Raw genomic sequence first — 25,578 nt, 5'->3', positions numbered from 1 at the left:
AATCACTTTTCAATTAATATTTAAGGTTAATATTCACAGTATATATTCAGGGTTAATATTCATTGTTAATATTCAGCTAACTGAATATAATTATGAAAATTAGTATTCATGGCTAATATTTAGTTAATATTCATGGTTTATATTTAGTTAATATTCATGGTTTATATTTAGTTAATATTCATGGTTTATATTCACCATTAATTAATAATCACCATCTTTATTAAATAATTTTCACATATAAATCATGTCAACACTAAATTCCAAGCATTTTTTTCTGACATTTCACATATTTTTTATCATTATTTTATATATTTTAATTCCACTTTATTTTTTTTCCACTGTTCCACACAATGAAAAAATTAATTTCAGTATTACTACTGTATCGTCCGTCATGACCGTCGTAGTAACGTAGAAGTGTCGAGTATACCTGGAGACCTGGAGAGAGTTCCGGGGGTCAACGCCCCCGCGGCATGTTTTGATGTCTGAGGCATGTTTTGATGTCTGAGGCATGTTTTGATGTCTGAGACATGTTTTGATGTCTGAGACATTTGATGTCTGAGGCATGTTTTGATGTCTGAGACATGTTTTGATGTCTGAGGCATGTTTTGATGTCTGAGGCATGTTTTGATGTCTGAGGCATGTTATGATGCCTGAGGCATGTTTTGATGTCTGAGACATGTTTTGATGTCTGAGACATGTTTTGATGTCTGAGACATGTTTTGATGTCTGAGGCATGTTTTGATGTCTGAGGCATGTTATGATGCCTGAGGCATGTTTTGATGTCTGAGACATGTTTTGATGTCTGAGACATGTTTTGATGTCTGAGGCATGTTTTGATGCCTGAGGCATGTTTTGATGTCTGAGGCATGTTTTGATGTCTGAGACATTTGATGTCTGAGGCATGTTTTGATGTCTGAGACATGTTTTGATGTCTGAGGCATGTTTTGATGTCTGAGGCATGTTTTGATGTCTGAGACATGTTTTATTGTCTGAGACATGTTTTGATGTCTGAGGCATGTTTTGATGTCTGAGGTATGTTTTGATGTCTGAGACATGTTTTGATGTCTGAGACATGTTTTGATGTCTGAGGCATGTTTTGATGTCTGAGGCATGTTTTGATGTCTGAGGCATGTTTTGATGTCTGAGGCATGTTTTGATGTCTGAGACATGTTTTGATGTCTGAGGCATGTTTTGATGTCTGAGGCATGTTTTGATGTCTGAGGCATGTTTTAATGTCTGAGGAATGTTTTGATGTCTGAGGAATGTTTTGATGTCTGAGGCATATTTTGATGTCTGAGGCATGTTTTGAAGTCTGAGACATGTTTTGATGTCTGAGACATGTTTTGAAGTCTGAGACATGTTTTGATGTCTGAGCCATGTTTTGATGTCTGAGGCATGTTTTGCTGTCTGAGACATGTTTTGAAGTCTAAGACATGTTTTGATGTCTGAGGCATGTTTTGATGTCTGAGACATGTTTTGATGTCTGAGGTATGTTTTGATGTCTGAGATATGTTTTGATATCTGAGGTATGTTTTGATGTCTGAGGCATGTTTTGATGTCTGAGACATGTTTTGATGTCTGAGACATGTTTTGATGTCTGAGGCATGTTTTGATGTCTGAGGCATGTTTTGATGTCTGAGGCATGTTTTGATGCCTGAGGCATGTTTTGATATCTGAGGTATGTTTTGATGTCTGAGACATGTTTTGATGTCTGAGGCATGTTTTGATGTCTGAGGCATGTATTGATGTCCGAAGCATGTTTTGATGTCTGAGGCATGTTTTGATGTCTGAGGCATGTTTTGATGTCTGAGGCATGTTTTGATGTCTGAGGCATGTTTTGATGTCTGAGGCACGTTTTGATATCTGAGACACGTTTTGATGTCTGAGGCATGTTTTGATATCTGAGGCATGTTTTGATGTCTGAGACATGTTTTGTCTGAGGCATGTTTTGATGTCCGAGACATGTTTTGATGTTTGAGGTATGTTTTGATGTCTGAGACATGTTTTGATGTCTGAGGCATGTTTTGATGTCTGAGGCATGTTTTGATGTCTGAGGCATGTTTTGATGTCTGAGGTATGTTTTGATATCTGAGACATGTTTTGATGTCTGAGGCATGTTTTGATGTCTGAGGCATGTTTTGATGTCTGAGACATGTTTTGATGTCTGGTTACCTGGAGGTTATTCCGGGGATCAACGCCCCCGCGGCATGTTTTGATATCTGAGGCATGTTTTGATGTCTGAGACATGTTTTGATGTCTGAGGCATGTTTTGATATCTGAGACATGTTTTGATGTCTGAGGCATGTTTTGATATCTGAGGCATGTTTTGATGTCTGAGACATGTTTTGATGTCCGAGACATGTTTTGATGTCTGAGGCATGTTTTTATGTCTGAGGCATGTTTTGATATCTGAGGCATGTTTTGATGTCTGAGGCATGTTTTGATGTCTGAGACATGTTTTGATATCTGAGACATGTTTTGATGTCTGAGGCATGTTTTGATATCTGAGGCATGTTTTGATGTCTGAGACATGTTTTGATGTCTGAGGCATGTTTTGATGTCAGAGACATGTTTTGATGTCTGAGGCATGTATTGATGTCGGAAGCATGTTTTGATGTCTGAGGCATGTTTTGATGTCTGAGGCATCTTTTGATGTCTGAGATATGTTTCGATGTCTGAGGCATGTTTTGATGTCCGAGACATGTTTTGATGTCTGAGGCATGTTTTAATGTCTGAGGCATGTTTTGATGTCTGAGGCATGTTTTGATGTCTGAGGCATGTTTTGATATCTGAGGCATGTTTTGATGTCTGAGACATGTTTTGATGTCTGAGGCATGTTTTGATGTCCGAGACATGTTTTGATGTCTGAGGCATGTTTTGATGTCTGAGGCATGTTTTGATATCTGAGACATATATTGATGTCTGAGGCATGTTTTGATATCTGAGGCATGTTTTGATGTCTGAGACATGTATTGATGTCCGAGGCATGTTTTGATGTCCGAGAGATGTTTTGATGTCTGAAACACGCTTTATGTCAGGTCAGGCATGTTTTGACGTCTGAAGAAAGCTTCGACATGAAGAATACTTTGACGTCCGAAACATGCTTTGACAAGAAGCATACTTTGACATGAAGCATACTTAGAAATGAATAGCATGCTTTGACTTCTGAAGCATACTCTGACGTGTGAAGCAAGAGTCATGCTTTGGCGTGTGAAGCAAGTCATGCTTTGACGTCTTAGGTAAGCTTTCACGTGTTACCAAGCTTTGACGTCTGAGGCATGCTTTGACAGGTGAAGTAAACTTTGACGTGTTAAGAGATGTGACATGTGACGCAAGCTTAACCATAAGAAACAAGTTTTGACGAGTGAAGCAAGCTCTGACGTGTGAAGCAAGCTTTGACATGTGAAGCAAGAATTGACGTGTGAAGCAAGTTTTGACGCGTGAAGCAAGCTTTGACATGTGATGCAAGCTTTGAAATATGAAGCAAGCTTTGACATGTGAAGCAAGCTTTGACGTGTGAAACAAGCTTTGACATCTGAAGTACCTGTTAAGACATCATTCTCGTTGACACGCAAAAAAATAAACATTAGATATAATAAACATTAAAATTACAAAATGGTAAACTTTTTCACTCACCTTTCTGTGCTAATTCAACATATCCAACGCCATTCCCATTAGCCCAATGGCACAGACTACATGTCTTCTCTTCCTCTGGGAAGCCACTATCTTGGTGAATATCTATCCCTTCTGCGGCGAGTCTAGCCACAAAGTCTTCCATGAAAGGTGGTATAGGAGGAGGAGGAATATTGAGTATCATATTGGGCGGCGGCCCCAACTCGTACAGCATCTCGCACTCCATCCTTCCCCCACACGAGTTGTTCACAGACTGGTCCCACAACAACAACTCCGGCACCACTGAAGACATGATCCCTATGGTTGGAGCCTGATAGGCTGCTATGGACTCCCTGGCGTGCTCCAAACTCCTTCCTCTAGTACTTCATTTCCGACGCTTAACCTTTCCTTCCGATACTTAAGATAATTATTGAATCTTGGAACTTTACTTCTAAATGATTTCGCTTAATAATAAAACAAAATAGAATGATGGGAAGGTATCAAATTCCTTATATTATGGTGCAGAGTTTTGAGGGAATGTATGCTGGTGACAGTTTGTGATTGACTCTCTGGCGTGCTTCAAACTCCCTCCTTTAATACATCATTTCCGACGCTTAACTTCACCTTCCGAGACTCAAGATCAATTATATACTTTGAAACTCTTTCTCTGTATGCTTTCTCTTAATGATAACTTAGCCAAATTGCAGGGAAATGTTAAATCTATATTATATGGTGCGGAGTTTAGAAGGAATGTTTGAGAGAAGAGTTTGCGTAGCAGCCGCTAGATGGGGATACTAGCGACGACAGGACATGTCTGGTAGTCGTGGCCTGTCCTCCACTCCAGTGCTGCTCCTCTCACTCCTGCAACAAACGAAATATATTAATGCTGTGATACGGAGCAAAGCGCATAAAGATAACACATCACAACAATTAAACTCAATCAGGTGGATAAAGGTCACTACTATGAACTAGAGAAACATTAGTTTTCCAAGTGCCATTTTGTGTTCATGTCAGTGAGGGAATATAATATAATGTACCACATTAGTTTGAACATTACGTATGCACAATACCTCTTGGGAAAATAAATAATATATAGCAAGTTTATTCTTTTATCTGAGAATGAGGGTCCCCAGGACATTTCTAGAAGTGGTATCTCCCTATATATATATATATATATATATATATATATATATATATATATATATATATATATATATATATATATTTGAGCAACTTAAAATTATTTAATATTGCTTTAAAGTCAATGATTTATATATTTTTTTTTTCGTTATGATTAAATTAAATTTCGCAGAGCTATGGCAAATAAAATCACTGTTCTTCGACAGAAAACATTCTTGTTTTTAAGGCCAAACTCGCCTGTTTGGCTTATAATTTACCACGTAACAGAACTAATTATCCAAAAATTGTACTTAATTACTTGCACTATTTGATGTTAAAATGTTAGGAAATGAACCCAAGAAACACTGTCAAAACTACTTGATGTTAAAATGTTAGGAAATAAACCCAAGAAACACTGTCAAAACTACTTGATGTTAAAATGTTAGGAAATAAACCCAAGAAACACTGTCACAGACAAAAGACATAAATTATTCCATTCTAATCCCCTCCCCTAGGTGAATCATATTGTTGTAGACAACAAAAGCACCTCACCCTCTCATGTCTACTGAAGGCAGTGTTCTTGATGAAAAGAACTGAACTTGTCCTTCCCTTCCTTGGACAGAACCTGACTGCCTTCCACTACCCCAGACGCTACGTGACCCCAGTAGCTTCACAACATCCCTCGTGAAAATAATAAAAACAATAAAATAAAAATAATAATGATAAAACAATAATAATAATAACTCGTGCTGGAAGTACTATATTATGTTTAGTAGCAGAGCAGGTGTTGCGCAACTTAACATTAAGATCGACAACACTCTAATTGCCAGACATAATGAGGGCAAATTCCTTGGCCTATACCTCGACAACAATCTAAATTTCAGCACCCATATCCAACACATAACAAAAAAAGTATCCAAAACGGTGGGGATCCTCTCCAAGATAGGATACTACGTGCCGCAAACTGCCCTTCTCACACTTTACCATTCACTTATATAGCCATACCTCACCTATGCTTGGGGTTCAACTGCAACAACACACCTAAAGCCAATAATAACCCAACAAAAAGCCGCAGTAAGAATAATCACTAAATCCCATTCCTGGCAACAACCCCCCCCCCCCACTCTTCATAGATCTAAACTTACTCCCTGTTCAGAACATCCACACTTACTGCTGTGCAATCTATATCTACAGGACCTTAAATTCCAATATTAACCTTGAGCTAAAACGCTTTCTTCATAGTTGTGACAGGATCCACAGGCATAACACCAGACACAAACATCTCTATGACATTACCCGTGTTCGACTAAACTTTTACAAAAATTCAGTGTATTTAAAAGGACCTAAAATCTGGAACACCCTACCTGAAAACTCTAGAACTGCAGACACATTCATCACTTTCAAAACTACAGTTAGAAAACATCTTATCTCCCTGATACACCCCGACAACTAACTACATGATAACCACCAGGTGGTTCACAATTACACTCACTCACCCACTGACTATAAACCCAGAAATACTAATCTTATTCTTAAAATAATAAATCTTAACTAGTCATAAGTTTGCCTATGATACTCCAATATAGACACTTTGTATTGTGCCAAAACAAAAGCATTCACATTGCTAAACTCACAAATTATGATGTAGTCACTTAGCCTTAATACCATAATCTGCAAGTATTTAATGTTAAGAATTAATTTAAGTCTGCCCGAAATGCCTAGCCATGCTAGGTGTCCTAGTGGCCCCCTCTGTAATTAGTATTTTATAACATGTAAACCACACAATACCCAAAACCTGAAAACCCCACATTGTAACCCTTATAGAGAATAAACTTGAATTGAATTGAATTGAATTAACAACTGGACTTGTACGCTGCAAACTGGCCTGTTTACCATCCTAATGTTATTAAAGGTTAATAGACCCCAGTGTGTGTATAAATACAATTTATGATATAACAGATAAGAGACATTATATATATATTACAACTTCTTCATAGTTCATTCGCCTAAGTCCTAAATTATATATATAAATGCATATACACAATGTTGATGCAATCTCAATATTTCAGGTTTCTTATCATCAGCATGTGTTATTTTCTCTAGTGTTTGTTTATATACCTGTCTCGCGTAGGTTGTATTCTTGAGCAACTATACTTTTCTACCCTACTGTTCTGATTTTCAAGTTATATGACTGAGATTTACACACAAACAAAAGTGTGAAAAACCTATGTGTCAGACACCGTGAAAGGTGTTTCTGGCATAACCTTAAGCATGTAAATAAGACACAACATGCGGATTTATGGAGTGTTAAGATATTCCATTCACCAGGAACTGTATCAAATCACCCAGACGGTGAATATTAGTCAAGTCACTGGTGAACGAAACTTCTTCTCAATAAAATGCAATAAATGCGCATAATGTGTTATATACCTGTTGATATATTCTACCAGTGATTTATACAACTTGCCACACGTCTAGTAATGACGCAGCATCTAGCAGTCTAATACCTTTGTTACTGCCCCCATACACAACTAACCCAATAACTGGAGATACAGCTGGAGAACATTTTGATCCCTCTTGAGCGATGAAAACGTCGTGACTTGATCATTTTCCAGGACAGAGCGAAAAGCTGTCCAGTTTCATCTCCAGTCTGCGCATTAAATTATATATTATCCCAGCCTCTCAAGGGATGTTCCTTGACGCTGGTGACGGGATCTTGATCTAGGGAATTGGATCTGTGCTCCAGTTCCCTGAATTGAGTCTGAATACCTTCCATCCCCCCACATGCGCTGTATAATCCTACGGGTTTAAAGCTCCCCCATGATAATAATAATAATAATAATAATAATAATAATAATATCCCACCCCGAGTATTACGACTTATTATTTATTTTCTCCACACCAGACTTACGCTCTTTATTGTGACGAACTACTGATCTGTTTATTCTTATGTTCGGTCTTCTACTGTTTTCAAACTCATCTGTTTGTTTTTTTGGATTTTCAATGATCACCTAAAACTATTTTAATATCGGTATGTAGTTAATAGAGGGTAAGCCACGGCCTCCACTTCATCATGTACTCGTAAATCTACGAAAGGAAGAGCATAGGCCTATGAAAAGTACACGAATGTACTCACTTGGGACACCTTCATGTAAAATATTTCGCTCCTTGGACCTTGATCACTTCTAATTTGAAATGATCCAAGGACCGATCACTGACTTACTCACGCTGGCCTTCATGGTGTGTCACTGTGGGGAGGCCAAGGCAGCAGTGACCTCTGGCTTACCCACTCTGGACTTCATGATCTTACTGTCACTGGGGAGGTCACAGCAGCAACGACCACTGACTTACCCACGCTGGACTCAAGAGATCCTAGTAAGAGTGACTATCTATAATTCCTAGAGACCTGTGCCTGTCTTCAGAAGTAAGGTTTTGCATTATTTTCTCAGTCTATTTAGAGCAAGTAATAAGGATGGCCAGCGATAATTAAAGTGTCTATGGTTGCATCTTCACTACGCTTGAGAGTGATTACTATGATAAACAGTTTGGTTTGTAATCTGGATGTCCAATTATTACTTCTAGCATTTCTCTGTATTATATTACCATGAACCTTGATTACAGTGAGTGCGCCAGCAGCCCTCCCACTGCTAGATCTGAGAGAGCCATCAGTAAAGATAATCTCTGAGAGAAGTTTTCAATCAGTAGAATGTATTCGAGTTGAAGAGCCTTGAATTTATCAGAGTAAAAGATGATTATGTGTAATTAGTTTTCTGGCGAGGGATTTGGAGAGGAGATGGGCAGTGTGATGTTATACGGTGCTATTTACTAGCATATCAGGTCCAAATGGCGTGATGAGTAAGACATATGTGCAACACTAAGGTATCATCTATACTGCTGCAGCGTACCTCAGTATTGCAGATGTTGCTTACTCACCAACCTGTCGGTATTGTCTATCATTTATAACAGGCTACACAAATAGCGTATTACCGACAATATTGAAGAAACGACACACGCCACGTAAGAAGGTTTAAATCGGTCAACGTTTCGCTCTATTAATAGCTTACTCAAGTGGAAAAATATACACAAATGCAATATAATGCAAACCTTTACTGACAACGTTTTGCCCACACAGTGGCCAAAACAGAGTTAAATCAGATGCTGCTATAGTGAAGAGCTCTGAACCACAAAGCACAGTACTCGCACCTATCCTGTTCCTTATTCTCATATCAGACATAGACAGAGATGTAAACCATAGCACTGTATCGATACTAGGATCTGCATGAGTGTCATCCATTGAGCACACGGCAAAGCTCCAAGAAGATATAAACCAAGTTTTCCAATAGGCAACAGAGAGCAATATGTTATTCAATGAAGGCAAATTCCAACTACTCCGTTATGGAAAACTTGAGGAAATAATAACCAGGACTGAGTATACTCCAAACTCTATTCACACAATAGAGTGGAAAAGTAATGTGAAGGACCTGGGTGTAGTAATGTCCTAAGACCTCACCTTCAAGGACCAAAATAGTGACACTACCACATCTGCGAGGAAACTGATAGGATGGATAATGAGAACTTTCAAGAGAAGAGATGCTAAGCCAATGATGATCCTTTTTAAATCACTTGTTCTCTCTAGGCTGGAATACTGCTGTACATTAACATCCCCATGCAAGGCAGGTGAAATTGCAGAGCTAGAGAATGTACAGAGAACCTTTACTGCACGTATAGTTCCATCAAACACCTTAACTACTTGGAGCGCCTGGAAGCACTTGACTTGTACTCACTGGAGCGTAGGCGAGAGAAATATATAACCTACACCTGGAAGATTCTGGAGGGACTGGTCCCTAATATGCACACAGAAATCACTCCATACGAAAGCAAAAGACTTGGTAGGCAATGCAACATACCCCCAGTGAAAACTAGGGGCGTCACTGGTACACTAAGAGAAAATGCAATAAGTGTCCGGGGCCTAAGACTGTTCAACAGCCTCCCACCAGCAATAAGGGGAATTACGGGAAGACCCCTGGTTGTTTTCAAGAGAGAGCTGGACAGATACCTAAAGTCGGTGCCGCATCAGCCGGGCTGTGGTTCGTACGTTGGATTGCGTGCGGCCAGCAGTAACAGCCTCGTTGATCAGGCCCTGATCCACCGGGAGGCCTGGTCACGGACCGGGCGGCGGGGGCGTTGATCCCCGGAATACCCTCCAGGTAGACTCCAGGTAGGTAAGTCACAAACAGATTTACCTGGATAAAGAGTACATGAGTATATATGGGGTGAAAAAGTCAGGTGGAGAATGTTGGATAGGTTGGATCTGAGAGCGATCTGCACGAGACGGGCGAGTTCAACACACCTCCAGAGAATATCCTGAGTCGTTCTGGCACTCGGGCTGCGGCCTGAGTGCCAGGAATGGCTCAGATAAGAGTTGAAAGACTCACCGCGCCCTTGTCAGGGTGCTACCCCGCGATTGTGTTGTAAACGGTACTTCACTTGACCTGAAGAAGACTCACTGTGCCCTTGTCATAGGGCTGTACCTGCCACAGGGCTGTAAAGCTCACCGTGCCCCTGCCACAGAGCTGTAAACGGTACATCACTTGTACAAACTCATATGTTCCTTCGGGAGCCACTGACGGGTCAACACATGGAGAATTTATTATTATAATCAAAAAGAAGCGCTAAGCCACAAGGGCTATACAGAACACATGGAGAAGACCCGGGCCAGAACCCGGGCCAGGACCCGGGCCAGGACCCGGGCCAGAACCCGGGTCAGGACCCGTCCTGGCAAACCTACCTGAACATGAACATCTTTACCCAGCCCAGGTAGATCTGTTTGTGACTGATAAAGACCAGTGTGGGCGAAACGTAGTTAATAGAGGATCGCATTATACTGCATTTGTGTTTATTTTTCTACCGTGTCGGTATTTTATACAATTTATCCCCAACTTACCCAAGTCACGACTTCAGCTAAACAGTGTCCCAAAGAAAATAACAAATAAGGATGCAGTCTACTTTTCTCGACCTTAGGATGACCTTCCACAAACCCAGCATCAGGTCATTTTTTATGGGAGTGCCCGGAAGTCCCGTGGAGTCAGGTCAACCTGGGTCATCTGACAAGAAGCTGTGAGTAGCGATAGATGAGAGGAAGCGTGGTGGTTAAGAGTGAGTCTTGAGAATATGTGAGGAGTCAGTGGGAGAGAGTGTTAGTATTGATATGTGAAGGGTGTGTGGGACAGGCTGTTAGTGTTGATATGTGAAGGGTGTGTGGGACAGGCTGTTAGTGTTGATATGTGAAGGGTGTGTGGGACAGGCTGTTAGTGTTGATATGTGAAGGGTGTGTGGGACAGGCTGTTAGTGTTGATATGTGAAGGGTGTGTGGGACAGTCTGTTAGTGTTGATATGTGAAGAGTGTGTGGGACAGGCTGTTAGTGTTGATATGTGAAGAGTGTGTGGGACAGTCTGTTAGTGTTGATATGTGAAGGGTGTGTGGGACAGGCTGTTAGTGTTGATATGTGAAGGGTGTGTGGGACAGTCTGTTAGTGTTGATATGTGAAGAGTGTGTGGGACAGTCTGTTAGTGTTGATATGTGAAGGGTGTGTGGGACAGGCTGTTAGTGTTGATATGTGAAGGGTGTGTGGGACAGGCTGTTAGTGTTGATATGTGAAGGGTGTGTGGGACAGGCTGTTAGTGTTGATATGTGAAGGGTGTGTGGGACAGGCTGTTAGTGTTGATATGTGAAGGGTGTGTGGGACAGGCTGTTAGTGTTGATATGTGAAGGGTGTGTGGGGCAAGCTGTTAGTGTTGATATGTGAAGGGTGTGTGGGACAGGCTGTTAGTGTTGATATGTGAAGAGTGTGTGGGACAGGCTGTTAGTGTTGATATGTGAAGGGTGTGTGGGACAAGCTGTTAGTGTTGATATGTGAAGGGTGTGTGGGACAAGCTGTTAGTGTTGATATGTGAAGGGTGTGTGGGACAAGCTGTTAGTGTTGATATGTGAAGGGTGTGTGGGACAGGCTGTTAGTGTTGATATGTGAAGGGTGTGTGGGACAAGCTATTAGTGTTGATATGTGAAGAGTGTGTGGGACAGGCTGTTAGTGTTGATATGTGAAGGGTGTGTGGGACAGGCTGTTAGTGTTGATATGTGAAGGGTGTGTGGGACAGGCTGTTAGTGTTGATATGTGAAGGGTGTGTGGGACAAGCTGTTAGTGTTGATATGTGAAGAGTGTGTGGGACAGGCTGTTAGTGTTGATATGTGAAGGGTGTGTGGGACAGGCTGTTAGTGTTGATATGTGAAGGGTGTGTGGGACAGGCTGTTAGTGTTGATATGTGAAGAGTGTGTGGGACAGTCTGTTAGTGTTGATATGTGAAGGGTGTGTGGGACAGGCTGTTAGTGTTGATATGTGAAGGGTGTGTGGGACAAGCTGTTAGTGTTGATATGTGAAGAGTGTGTGGGACAGGCTGTTAGTGTTGATATGTGAAGGGTGTGTGGGACAAGCTGTTAGTGTTGATATGTGAAGAGTGTGTGGGACAGGCTGTTAGTGTTGAGAATATCTGATGAAGATGTGAGAGGATATTTTTAAGTCTTTAAAAACCAAGGATACAGTCCTCCTACAGAAAGGTGGAAGTAAAGCAACTGTATTTAGCATGTCTTCCTGTGTATCCAATTACGAGAGGCAGGAGCGACGTGTACTGAATCTGTTCATGGTGTAAGAGAAAGCACATAGATCTGGTTATCATATCCTGAATAAAAAGTATCAATATAAAAAACGTCCACAGTAAGGCTGGCGAGCCCTGACGGGTACACAGATACAGGGCAGTAATAAGTGTAAAGAAACCAAGACTTTTCAAGAACCTCCTTTCATCCATAAGGGAATTAGCAACACGCATCTAGCAGCCTTCAAGAGGGAACTTAAGTTCAAGTCATTTCCTCTGCGTGCTGCTTCCAGATACCTTTTACCACTAAGGACACTATCTTAGAAGACCCAGGTTACAGGCACAAGTCACAGCTAGATAGTGATAAGGTGTAATAACTCTCTCCGGTAACCCAGAAAATGGTTCATCAATTATAGGTCATCATTTGAAAATGCTCGAGTCAGCTGACACTGTAGTCCTCTTTCCTGACAAACAAAATAAGAAAAACGCCGCCACCTCCACCACATGTACCTACGACTTGTATACTTCCAGTAGGTTTAGGGTTTTCTAAGACACCTGCTCAGCAATACTTCTTAAGATGCCAGCCAGAACAGTCGACTAAAGCCCAGGTAGTCATTTTTACTGCTAGATCAGTGCCACTTAGTGACATTTCTAGTGAGGTGTCAGGCTCCTCTCAGGAATGCGGCTGGAATCACCTGGTCTCAGGAATAAGGCTGGAATAACCGTGGCTCGGTTGCTAACACACTTAGCTCACAAACTGAGTGTCTGGGTTCGATCCTCGGCATGATCGGAAACGTTGGGCATGTTTCCTCATAGCTGCTGCCCGTGTTCACCTAGAAGTAAATAGCACCTGCACGTTAGTTGTGGGTGGCATCCTGGGGGTGATTCATACCATAGGTAGAGCTGGGCTTTGAAATAAGCTTAGGCAGGATAACAGCTCTTAATCTGTAAAATTAATTGAAGTATAATGAAAAAAAAATTGGGCTGGAATAGCCGATTCACAGAAAGAGTCCTGGGTAGGCTTAAAAGCCTATCCACTAAACGAGTTTTGTTAAGGATGCATGTCGTGTGTTTACCACCAGTCAAGAATACATCAATCCATAAAACAGGATTGAAGCAGTCACTCGGGGCGAAAAAAAATCCTTTAACTAAATTGTACATAAGTGTTTTCTTCCACACAACTCGGCGGGTACAACTCTGTGAGCACACAAGAAGGTAGCCACGCAGGCGCAACAGATGAATAACAGGCGTCAAATAGCACGTAAACAAGCTCAGTGTCATCCCTGTGTGGTGTGACGAGTGGTATAGGAGGCTGGGGAGAGGGAAGGTCTGTGTGTCTCCTAACACCGTGGCTTCCACACACATTGTCTTCCCAGCCACCTTACGCTCCTTCTCCCACACCTCCCTTACCTGCTCGCCCTCGGCTCATTTTGTTTACCTTCGACACCAATTCCCTTTTCTTCCCAGAGACGGTAATTCCCAAGTGACAGTAACTCTTACTGAATCCAATACACAAATATCCCGCACATAGGAGAGAGAGAAGCTTACGACGACGTTGTAAATGGTTAAGTCGGGCCGAAATGTCGTGTCTCTCTCCTATGTGCGAGTTATTTGTGTATTGTTCCAATCATGGTATTGCGCCTTTTTGTTCTTTACTGAATCCAATGTTTAACGATATCCTCGTCTATCGGTTAAGGTTCCCAGCTCAGGCTGACAGATTTCATTCCCTCAAGTATGCAACCCATCCTGAATATAACAGAAAAGCACAGCTAACTGTTGTTCCACCTATGTAACTATCACACAGATATATAATACGGCATCAGCATACTACTGATGTATCCTATTTCGTTCAACAGTAAAAAAAATCACGCCTGGTCTAGAACCTGGCTGCAGGGGGCAGTGACCCCAGGAACTATCTTAGATGAATATGAAATTGGTATACAATACCGACAAGTTGATAAGTAAGACACATGTGCAACAGTTAGGTATCTTTATTCCGAAACGTTTCGCCTACACAGCAGATTTTTTCAGTCGAGTACAGAAGAATTAGCAGAAGCATTAGAGATGTGAAGACGATGTACTCAGTCCATCACCCATGAAGACGTAGTTTTGAAGTGGTCAGTCCCTCAGCTGAGGGACTGACCACACGTTTCTTACAGAGCTTGACACTGTCATCAGCGATAACTCCAACAACATGACGAGCGTATATGGGAAAAACAGATAACAAGAGGACTTTACTGTGCACATCAAGACATTCTGGTGGGCACAACATGGCTATCTGACGGAAAGGCTGAGTGTACGATATCTGAACACACTGAGATAAGATTAGGATTACAGAGGTACAGACGGATGGCCAACCATTTGGCTTTGTAGTTTGTGATAAACGTATGATTATCACGTGAACAAAATAAAGGTAATAATAATAATAATCCTTATTTCTACAAGCACATGATACATTTACCTTTCACACTAATTACTTTATGTGTTGAATGGTTGCAGCTGTCTCTTCCACCCACACCTTGCTTCCCCCAGCCTCTTCTATTATAGCACATCACTAACCATATTCTTCATTCCCTCTACCCTCCCGTCATTCTTCTTATACTGTTTCTCCTATTACACCAATTCACTTCCTCTTATTTTTCCCCCTCTTCCTCTTGACGGGTCACCATCTTGGAAAAGACTCGTGTCAGGTCTTCGTTCTTGGCGAATATATTATCACCATTATCAACCTCTTACTTGCCCTATTCCTCCGAGACTTTTCTGGATAACATATAACACCTATATTCCTGAAGAATTAAACACATGTGCCATCCAGTGGCTTTATCAATACAATACAAGAACATAATGTAAACACAGTAGAACTATATACAAAAGATGAAGGAATCAGTCCCTCAGCCTTAAAGTTTGTGAAGATCACTGTGGTCTTGAAGTCTAAGAGACTGATTACCTCATCTTTTTTATATAGCTCTACAGTCTTCACATTATATCCTTGTATTGACAAAGCCACTGGATGGCGGAACGTCTACAGATAAAGATACCCAGATGTTGCACGTGTCTATATCTTCATCTTGTAGGTACTGTACACCATTCATATACACTTCACTCCTAACTACCCAACCAATTCTTTTCGTTCCTAAGCAAGTTACAGTGGTAATGAGTTATTTACCACAGGCAGGTGGTCTGATTCCTGTTAGGTTTTAGCAAATGTTTTAGATGCCCACACAAGTGCTGCTTATCTCATGTGTGTAACTGTTGTTTTGTCTGTTACCTTTTCCAGAAAGACTGGAATTTTCAGGATATTTTCCTCTGGATGTGGTCTAGCACAGTCGGCTAAAACAACCGTACCTATTTTCACTGCTAGGTGGGCAGGGGCAGCAAGGGTACCTTTGATGAGTTTCAAGAGTTTTTCTACTCCCGGAGCCCGACCTTGTAGTGCCTGCCTGGTCAACCAGGCTGTTGCTGCTGGCGGCCCTCTGGCCCACATATTCATCATAACCTGGTTGATCTGGCACCTGGTGAAGAGACTTGTCCGATTTCCTCTTGAAGGCTTTGCACTTGTCCCAGCAGTGTTTCTGATATTTTCTGGTAAGATGTTGAATAGTCTGGGACCACAGATGTTGATATAATGTTCTCGTTTTGTGCCTACAGCGTCCAAGGAAATTTGCCTGTATGTCTGCATGCCATGGAGTCGAACCCCGGGACCTTGCGATGGTGAGTCAAATGTTCTCACCTGTCGCACTCCATAGAGTGGAGGAAGGAACGGGGGAGGGTGGTAGGGAAGGAGTGAAGGAGAGAAGAAGGACGGGAGAGAAGAAGGACGGGAGGGAAGAAGGACGGGAGGGAAGAAGGATGGGAGGGAAGAAGGACGGGAGGGAAGAAGGACGGGAGGGAAGAAGGACGGGAGGGAAGAAGGACGGGAGGGAAGAAGGACGGGAGGGAAGAAGGGCGGGAGGGAAGAAGGGCGGGAGGGAAGAAGGGCGGGAGGGAAGAAGGACGGGAGGGAGGGAGAGAAGGAAGGAGGGCGGGAAGAAGGGTGGTAGGGAGAGAGGGGGGGAAAGGAGGGCGGGAGGGAGAAGGACAAAGACAGAATACCTCGATATATCTGTTTATTTCTTGGGCGAGTGAGCTAATTACTCTTCAGTGACGTCTTGATATGGGTCCACACAGTGACAAAGCTGCAACACCTGCACACACACACACACACACACACACACACACACACACACACACACACACACACACACACACACACACTCACACACACACACACACACACACACACACACACACACACACACACACACTCACACACTCACACACACACACACACACACACACACACACACACACACACACTCACACACTCACACACACACACACACACACACACACACACACACTCACACACTCACACACACACACACACACACACACACACACACACACACACACACACACACACACACACACACTCACACACTCACACACACACACACACACACACACACACACACACACACACACTCACACACTCACACACTCACACACACACACACACACACACACACACACACACACACACACACACTCACACACACACACACACACACACACACACACACACACACACACTCACTCACACACTCACACACTCACACACACACACACACACGCATACGCGCACACACACACAGAAAGTGATTACATAGCGGGAACGCTTCACTCTGGAGGTCCCAAGGTGGTAATAGCAGTGATGTATAACCCACCACAGAACATCAAGAGGCCAAGGAAAGAGTACGACGAGAGCAATAGAGCGATGGTTGACACACTGGCTAGAGTGGCCAGAAGAGCTCATGCATGCAGGGCAAAGCTCCTGATCATGGGTGACTTTAACCACAAGGAGATCGATTGGGAGAACTTGGACCCGCATGGGGGCCAAGATACATGGAGGGCTAAGATGATGGAGGTTGTACTGGAAAACTTCATGTACCAACACGTAAGGGACACTACAGGAGAGAAAGGAGAGGATGAACCAGCAAGGCTGGACTTAGTATTCACCTTGAGTAGTGCAGATATCGAGGACATCACATATGAAAACCCCATTGGGGCCAGTGACCATGTGGTTTTAAGCTTCGAATACACAGTAGAGCTACAAGTGGAGGGAGAAGCAGGAAGGCCAGGACGAATGAAGCCAAACTACAAGAAAGGGGACTACACAGGAATGAGGAACTTCCTGAACGGGGTTCAGTGGGACAGAGAACTGGCAGGGAAGCCCGTTAATGAGATGATGGAATACGTAGCAACAAAATGCAAGGAGGCTGAGGAGAGGTTTGTACCCAAGGGTAACAGGAATAATGAAAAAGCCAGGATGAGCCCATGGTTTACCCAAAGGTGCAGGGAGGCAAAAACCAAGTGTGCTAGGGAATGGAAGAAATATAGAAGGCAAAGGACCCAGGAGAATAAGGAGAGCAGTCGTAGAGCCAGAAACGAATATGCACAGATAAGAAGGGAGGCCCAAAGACAATATGAAAATGACATAGCAGCGAAAGCCAAATCTGACCCGAAACTGTTGTACAGCCACATCAGGAGGAAAACAACAGTCAAGGACCAGGTAATCAGGCTAAGGAAGGAAGGAGGAGAGACAACAAGAAATGACCGTGAAGTATGTGAGGAACTCAACAAGAGATTCAAAGTGTCACAGAGGAGACAGAAGGGGCTCCAGAAAGACGGAGAGGTGGGGCACACCACCATGTGCTGGACACAGTGCACACAACCGAGGAAGAAGTGAAGAGGCTTCTGAGTGAGCTAGATACCTCAAAGGCAATGGGGCCAGATAACATCTCCCCATGGGTATTGAGAGAGGGAGCAGAGGCGCTATGTGTATCCCTAACAACAATATTCAATACATCTATCGAAACAGGGAGATTGCCTGAGGCATGGAAGACAGCAAATGTAGTCCCAATCTTTAAAAAGGAGACAGACATGAACCATTAAACTACAGACCAGTGTCACTGACATGTATAGTATGCAAAATCATGGAGAAGATTATCAGGAGAAGAGTGGTGGAACACCTAGAAAGGAATGATCTCATCAACAGCAGCCAACATGGTTTCAGGGACGGGAAATCCTGTGTCACAAACCTACTGGAGTTCTATGACATGGTGACAGCAGTAAGACAAGAGAGAGAGGGGTGGGTGGATTGCATATTCTTGGACTGCAAGAAGGCGTTTGACACAGTTCCACACAAGAGATTGGTGCAAAAACTGGAGGACCAAGCAGGGATAACAGGGAAGGCACTACAATGGATCAGGGAATACTTGTCAGGAAGACAGCAGCGAGTCATGGTACGTGGCGAGGTGTCAGAGTGGGCACCTGTGACCAGCGGGGTCCCACAGGGGTCAGTCCTAGGACCAGTGCTGTTTCTGGTATTTGTGAACGACATGACGGAAGGAATAGACTCTGAGGTGTCCCTGTTTGCAGATGACGTGAAGTTGATGAGAAGAATTCACTCGATCGAAGACCAGGCAGAACTACAAAGGGATCTGGACAGGCTGCAGACCTGGTCCAGCAATTGGCTCCTGGAGTTCAATCCCACCAAGTGCAAAGTCATGAAGATTGGGGAAGGGCAAAGAAGACTGCAGACGGAGTACAGTCTAGGGGGCCAGAGACTACAAACCTCACTCAAGGAAAAAGATCTTGGGGTGAGTATAACACCAGGCACATCTCCTGAAGCGCACATCAACCAAATAACTGCTGCAGCATATGGGCGCCTGGCAAACCTCAGAACAGCATTCCGACATCTTAATAAGGAATCGTTCAGGACCCTGTACACCGTGTACGTTAGGCCCATATTGGAGTATGCGGCACCAGTTTGGAACCCACACCTAGCCAAGCACGTAAAGAAACTAGAGAAAGTGCAAAGGTTTGCAACAAGACTAGTCCCAGAGCTAAGAGGTATGTCCTACGAGGAGAGGTTAAAGGAAATCAACCCGACGACACTGGAGGACAGGAGAGATAGGGGGGACATAATAACGACATACAAAATACTGAGAGGAATTGACAAGGTGGACAAAGACAGGATGTTCCAGAGATTGGACACAGTAACAAGGGGACACAGTTGGAAGTTGAAGACACAGATGAATCACAGGGATGTTAGGAAGTATTTCTTCAGTCACAGAGTAGTCAGTAAGTGGAATAGTTTGGGAAGCGATGTAGTGGAGGCAGGATCCATACATAGCTTTAAGCAGAGGTATGATAAAGCTCACGGCTCAGGGAGAGTGACCTAGTAGCGATCAGTGAAGAGGCGGGGCCAGGAGCTCGGACTCGACCCCCGCAACCTCAACTAGGTGAGTACAACTAGGTGAGTACACACACACACGCACACGCACACAGACACGCACACGCACACACACCACTGTTTCTGATATATGTCTACCTGGAGGGCATTCCGCGGATCAACTACCCCGCGGCCCGGCCCATGACCAAGCCTCCTGGTGGATCAGGGCCTGATCAACTAGGCTCTTACTGCTGGCCGCACGTAGTCCAACGTACGAACCACAGCCCAGCTGATCCGGCACTGACTTTAGGTATCTGTCCAGCTCCCTCCTGAAGACAACCAGAGGTCTAATGGTAATTCCCCTTATGACTAGTGAATGAAATAACAGATTTGATTGAGTTAGATGTAACTGTTTGCTGACGAAGTAAAATTAATGAGAAGGATAAAAATCGTCGAGGAGAAGGAAAGCTACAAATAGTCCTGGACGATTTGCAACACTAGCGAGCTATGTGGCTTCTTGAATTAACCTGCCAAAATGCAAGATTGGGAAGAATGGCGATGAAGTAAGAAGACCAGAAACAGAGTACAACTGCAAGGGAGAGAGACCGCAGTTCTCAATCAAAGAGAAAGATTTGTGGTTGAGCATAGTGCCAAGTATATTGCCAATAATCGTCTGGTAGGTCTACGAGTTGCCTTCAGGAATCCACACGAAGAATCATGCAGAACCAGAACAGAACCCACACCTGATAAAGCACATTAAGAAACTGGAGAAAGTGCAGAGATATGCAGCGAGACTAGTTCCAGAGTTAAGAGAAGTGAACTTAACAGCAATAGAGAAAAGAAAAACAAGGGAGACATAACATAAAAAATTAACAGCGTAAATAGGGATAGAATGTTTGAGAGACGAGAAACAGGTACCAGAGGGCACAGTTAGGAGTTAAAGATACAGATTAGTCATAGGGATGTCAGACTGTACTTCTTCAATTTTAAGAGCAAGTACGACAAGGCTCACACGACTAAAGAGGAGTGAAACCGGTAAACGGCAAATTGAGGTGGGTCCAGGAGCTGAGACTCGACATCTGCAGCCAAATATAGATAGATACCATAAAGCCTGCAGGAGAACCAGAAAATAATACAACACAGCGATGGTGGATACAGAGGAGTGCAAAGCTACTGGTCATGGAAGACTTGAACCACAAGGAAATGGCTGGAAATAGACGCTACATGGAGGACCAGAAATATAAGAGAGCTCTCAAGGATTCACCAGGAAGTCCGAGAGGAGCTCAGCAAGAAATTCAAGGAGATATTCTTTTGAGGAAATAGAGACGATACCAGACAAATAAAGAGGTAAAGTGCACCAGCAAGTGTTAGACACAATACATACGTCGAAAGCAATGGGACTAGATATTATTTCTCTCTGGGTCCTGAAAAAGCGAGCGGAAGCGGTATGAGCCACTAACCTCACACATACAACAGGTGAGTAAACACACACACACAAACACATGAGCTATGAATCGACCCCCTGCAACCACAATTAGGTGAGTACACACACAGTATACAACAATCCAAGTGTCGATCGACAAGTGCCTTTGACAACTGGTAACACAGCCTTAGAGTTGTCAGGAAGTGAAGTAGTGGAGGCAGGATCCATATACATAGCTTTAAGAAGAGGTGCGATACGGCTCTTGGAACAGGGATAGTGGATCTAGTAGCGACCAGCGTAGAGGCGGGGCCAGGAGCTGTGAGTCGACCTTTGCAGTCACATATAGGTGAGTAGACGCACACACACACATACACACATACCAGCCCAAGAGGACCACACAGCACTAACACATGTGGCCACCTCCACCAAATAAATATGCTGTCTGAGCTGAACAGGAAAACAGTATCGCGTCATCACCTGTTAAAACAGGGCAACGGCAGGACCTTCACAGGAGTATGTTGTTTCCCACTTCGGGAGAGGGCCGGCTGTGACGGATGGGGAATGAGGGAAAAATCCGTCGTGGGACGGATGCTATGAATGCGACAGATGAAAAACCTCCTCAGAGAGACGGGTGCGACAGAATGAGAAATGGATGCAACAGATCGAGAGACAGGTTCAAGAGACGGGTGCGACAGAATGAGAAATGTATGCGAGAGACCGAGAGACGGATGCGAGAGACCGAGAGACGGATGCGAGAGATCAAGAAATGGATGAGAGATCGAAAGACGGGTACGACAGATCGAGACGGGTACGACAGATCGAGAGATGGGTACGACATATCGAGAGACGGGTGCGACATATCAAGAGACGGGTACAAGAGACAGAGAGACGGACGCGACAGATGAGAGGCCTCTGTACAAGTGCCGGGTGCGACGATGTACGACAAATAACGACATCCGTCGAGAGCCTCTTGATCCAGCCAAGCCGGATGTATTCCGTAATCTGCGAATTTGAATCAGAGATTGTTTATAAAGGTCACTGGGAGAGTACCGAGTGGCTTGTGATCCTCTTGTCCAGTGATCTACTGTATCCTGGCTTGTGATCCAGTGTATCCTGGCTTGTCTAGTGTACCTCGCCTGTGATCCAGTGTACCCGGATTGTAAACCAGTGTATCCTGGCTTGTGGTCTAGTGTACCTGGCCTGTGGTCCAGCGTGCCTTGGCTTGTGATCCTCTCGTCCAGTGATCCAGTGTATCTGGCTTGTGATCTTCTTGTGCAGTGATCCAGTGTACCCTGACTTGTGGTCCAGTGTACCCTGGCTTGTGGTCTAGTGTACCTGGCCTGTGATCCAGTGTACCCTGGCTTGTGATCTTCTTGTCCAGTGATCCAGTGTACCTTGACTTGTGGTCCAATGTACCCTGGCTTGTAGTCTTCTTGTTCAGTGGTCCAGTGTACCCTGGCTTGTGGTCTTTTTATTCATTGGTCCAGTGTACCCTGACTTGTAGTCTTCTTGTTCAATGGTCCAATGTACCCTGGCTTGTGGTCTTCTTGCCCAGTGGTCCAGTGTACACTGGCTTGTGATCTAGTGTACCCTGGCTTGTGACCCAGTGTATCCTGGCTTGTGGTCTTCTTGTTCAGTGGCACAGCGTACCCTGATTTGTGGTCCAATGTACCCTGGCTTGTGGTCTTCTTGCTCAGTGGTCCAGTGTACCCTGGCTTGTGATCCGGCAGAGGTGTGGTTGTCTCGCCCTGGGAGAGAGTGTGAGGCTGAAGGAGAGATAATGGGATATACAATTCCCTCAGAGGAGACATCTCCACGATGTTCTCCTAAAAAAGGAGTGTGTCCTTATCTCCCAGTCCTTGTCGACACCACTAGAGTTGCCCTCACACTTCTATAGATCTGCGCCCTGTAACGCTGCGACCCTATAACTGGCTCCTATAATCCTGCGTCCTGTAACTGCCTCCTATAATCCTGCGTCCTGTAACACTGCGTCCCTATAACTGCCTCCTATAATCCTGCGTCCTGTAACTGCCTCCTATAATCCTGCGTCCTGTAACACTGCGTCCCTATAACTGCGAACTTTGAAAGAAGAGTTACAGAGGATTCAAGATGACTCTTGAAACACCAGGCTGTGTAGATTTCTAACTAATGAGATGAAAACATGTTTAATGTACTACGAGCCCCAACCCAGATGTCTCTAGCTGCTGAACCCTTGCTGGAATGTCTGACGATATCCTCATTGCCCTACTGAAGCTACCGTAGCTGCTGAACCCTTACTGCAATGTCTGACGATATCCTCATTGCCCTACTGAAGCTAATGTAGCTGCTGAACCCTTACTGCAATGTCTGACGATATCCTCATTACCCTACCGAGGTCTCCCACCTCAGGCAGAGAGATTTTATCACTTGATAAAAGAAACCCACCCTGTGTGATGGAATATGACAGGGAAACCCATCCTGTGTGATGGAATATCACAGGGAAACCCATCCTGTGTGATGGAATATGACAGGGAAACCCATTCTGTGTGATGGAATATGACAGGGAAACCCATCTTGTGTGATGGAATATGACAGGGAAACCCATTCTGTGTGATGGAATATGACAGGGAAACCCATCTTGTGTGATGGAATATGACAGGGAAACCCATCCTGTGTGATGGAATATGACAGGGAAACCCATCCAGTGTGATGGAATGTGACAGGAAAACCCATCCTGTGTGATGGAATATGACAAGGAAACCCATCTTGTGTGATGGAATATGACAGGGAAACTCATCCTGTGTGATGGAACATGACAAGGAAACCCATCTTGTGTGATGGAATATGACAGGGAAACCCATCCTGTGTGATGGAATATGACAGGAAAACCCATCCTGTGTGATGGAATGTGACAGGAAAACCCATATAGAATAGGGTATCAGTACATTACTGATGTATCAGATTAACTAGGTGTTATACTCATAACCATAATATTTAAAGGGGTGGAGGGGCAAGCCAGTGGAAGGCCTCGGTCAAATGACCAAAAGCTCCAGTGACGTTTCATCAAGTGACTAAGATCCGCCTCAGGAAACACTTCTCCTGTTTCCTGATAAACCTTACCTAACCTAACCGTATCAAATTTTACTGAATAAGACAAAACCAGACGTCCCTGTGTTGCAGGTGACTCATTAGCATCATGTAAGATGCGTCTCTAAACTGCACACAGCTGCGGGCCCCAGCATTTGTGTCCATATCAGAGATTCGTAGAATTAAGTTTACTTGTCACAGTAATTAGCAAACTGTACATCTTGTGGACGATAGTGTGAAAATTGTGCATCCTGTGGACGACAGTATGGAATTTGTACATGTTGTGGACTACAGTGCGGAATTTGTACATGTTGTGGACTACAGTGCGGAATTTGTACATGTTGTGGACTACAGTGCGGAATTTGTACATGTTGTGGACTACAGTGCGGAATTTGTACATGTTGTGGACTACAGTGCGGAATTTGTACATGTTGTGGACTACAGTGCGGAATTTGTACATGTTGTGGACTACAGTGCGGAATTTGTACATGTTGTGAACTACAGTGCGGAATTTGTACATGTTGTGGACTACAGTGCGGAATTTGTACATGTTGTGGACTACAGTGAGGAATTTGTACATGTTGTGGACTACAGTGAGGAATTTGTACATGTTGTGGACTACAGTGCGGAATTTGTACATGTTGTGGACTACAGTGCGGAATTTGTACATGTTGTGGACTACAGTGAGGAATTTGTACATGTTGTGGACTACAGTGCGGAATTTGTACATGTTGTGGACTACAGTGCGGAATTTGTACATGTTGTGGACTACAGTGCGGAATTTGTACATTTTCTCATAGACGACTGGTTGTGAAGTGTGTGTACTTAAGGGTGATCTTAGGGAGGCCACTGAGGCTCACTCCAGAGTGTTAGTCTGATGGGTAAACACTACCCTATGTCTCACTCACCCTCCATTCATTCCCTCATACAACTCTCTCCTCTCCGCTCCTTTCACCTCACTTAACGAATACTGCCCGAAGGATGGGTAGGGGGTCAACGCCCCCGCGGTCCGGTCCCAAACCAGATCTTCTGGTGGATCAAGACCTGATCAACCAGGTTGTTACTGCTGACAGCACGCAGTCCAGTGTACGAACCACACTGCAAACTCTACTTACAGTTTTTCCAAATTATTCCTTCTTCTCTCCTTCCTCTTCATTATCTCTACACCTTTCACACTCTTCACTCTTATTTACATATCTTATCATCAACTCTACGATTCACTTCTTAATTTCTTGGTAAAATCAAGGACATATACTGTAATAACGTACAAGACATCTCATTAATGAAAATACCAGACATACATAAAATATAACCTTAATTTTAAAGGGGTGGTGAGGTAAGCCAGGGAAAGGCCTCGGTCACATGACCAAAAGCTCCAGTGTGGGGTCATCATATAACTAAGACCGGCGTCAGGAAACACTTGTCCTGTTTCCTA

At 43.7% G+C, this 25,578-nt stretch overlaps 1 protein-coding gene across 2 annotated transcripts in view; it reads right to left on the bottom strand.

Annotated features, from left to right (window-relative positions):
- LOC128701516 (uncharacterized) overlaps window positions 1-25,578 on the bottom strand; it is a 433,895-nt gene that overhangs the window by 60,920 nt on the left and 347,397 nt on the right. For both annotated transcript variants that reach the window (XM_053795226.2, XM_053795225.2), the window contains exon 3: window positions 3,637-4,473. In XM_053795226.2, coding sequence (XP_053651201.1) covers window positions 3,637-3,925 — 289 coding nt within the window. In that variant the 5' untranslated portion in view covers window positions 3,926-4,473. The remainder of the gene's footprint in view (window positions 1-3,636; window positions 4,474-25,578) is intronic.

The sequence above is a fragment of the Cherax quadricarinatus genome, chromosome 78 (genome assembly GCF_038502225.1).
Source record: "Cherax quadricarinatus isolate ZL_2023a chromosome 78, ASM3850222v1, whole genome shotgun sequence".
Lineage (NCBI taxonomy): Eukaryota > Metazoa > Arthropoda > Malacostraca > Decapoda > Parastacidae > Cherax > Cherax quadricarinatus.
Note: the sequence above shows the minus strand (reverse complement) of the source record. Positions and strands in the feature narration are given on the sequence as shown.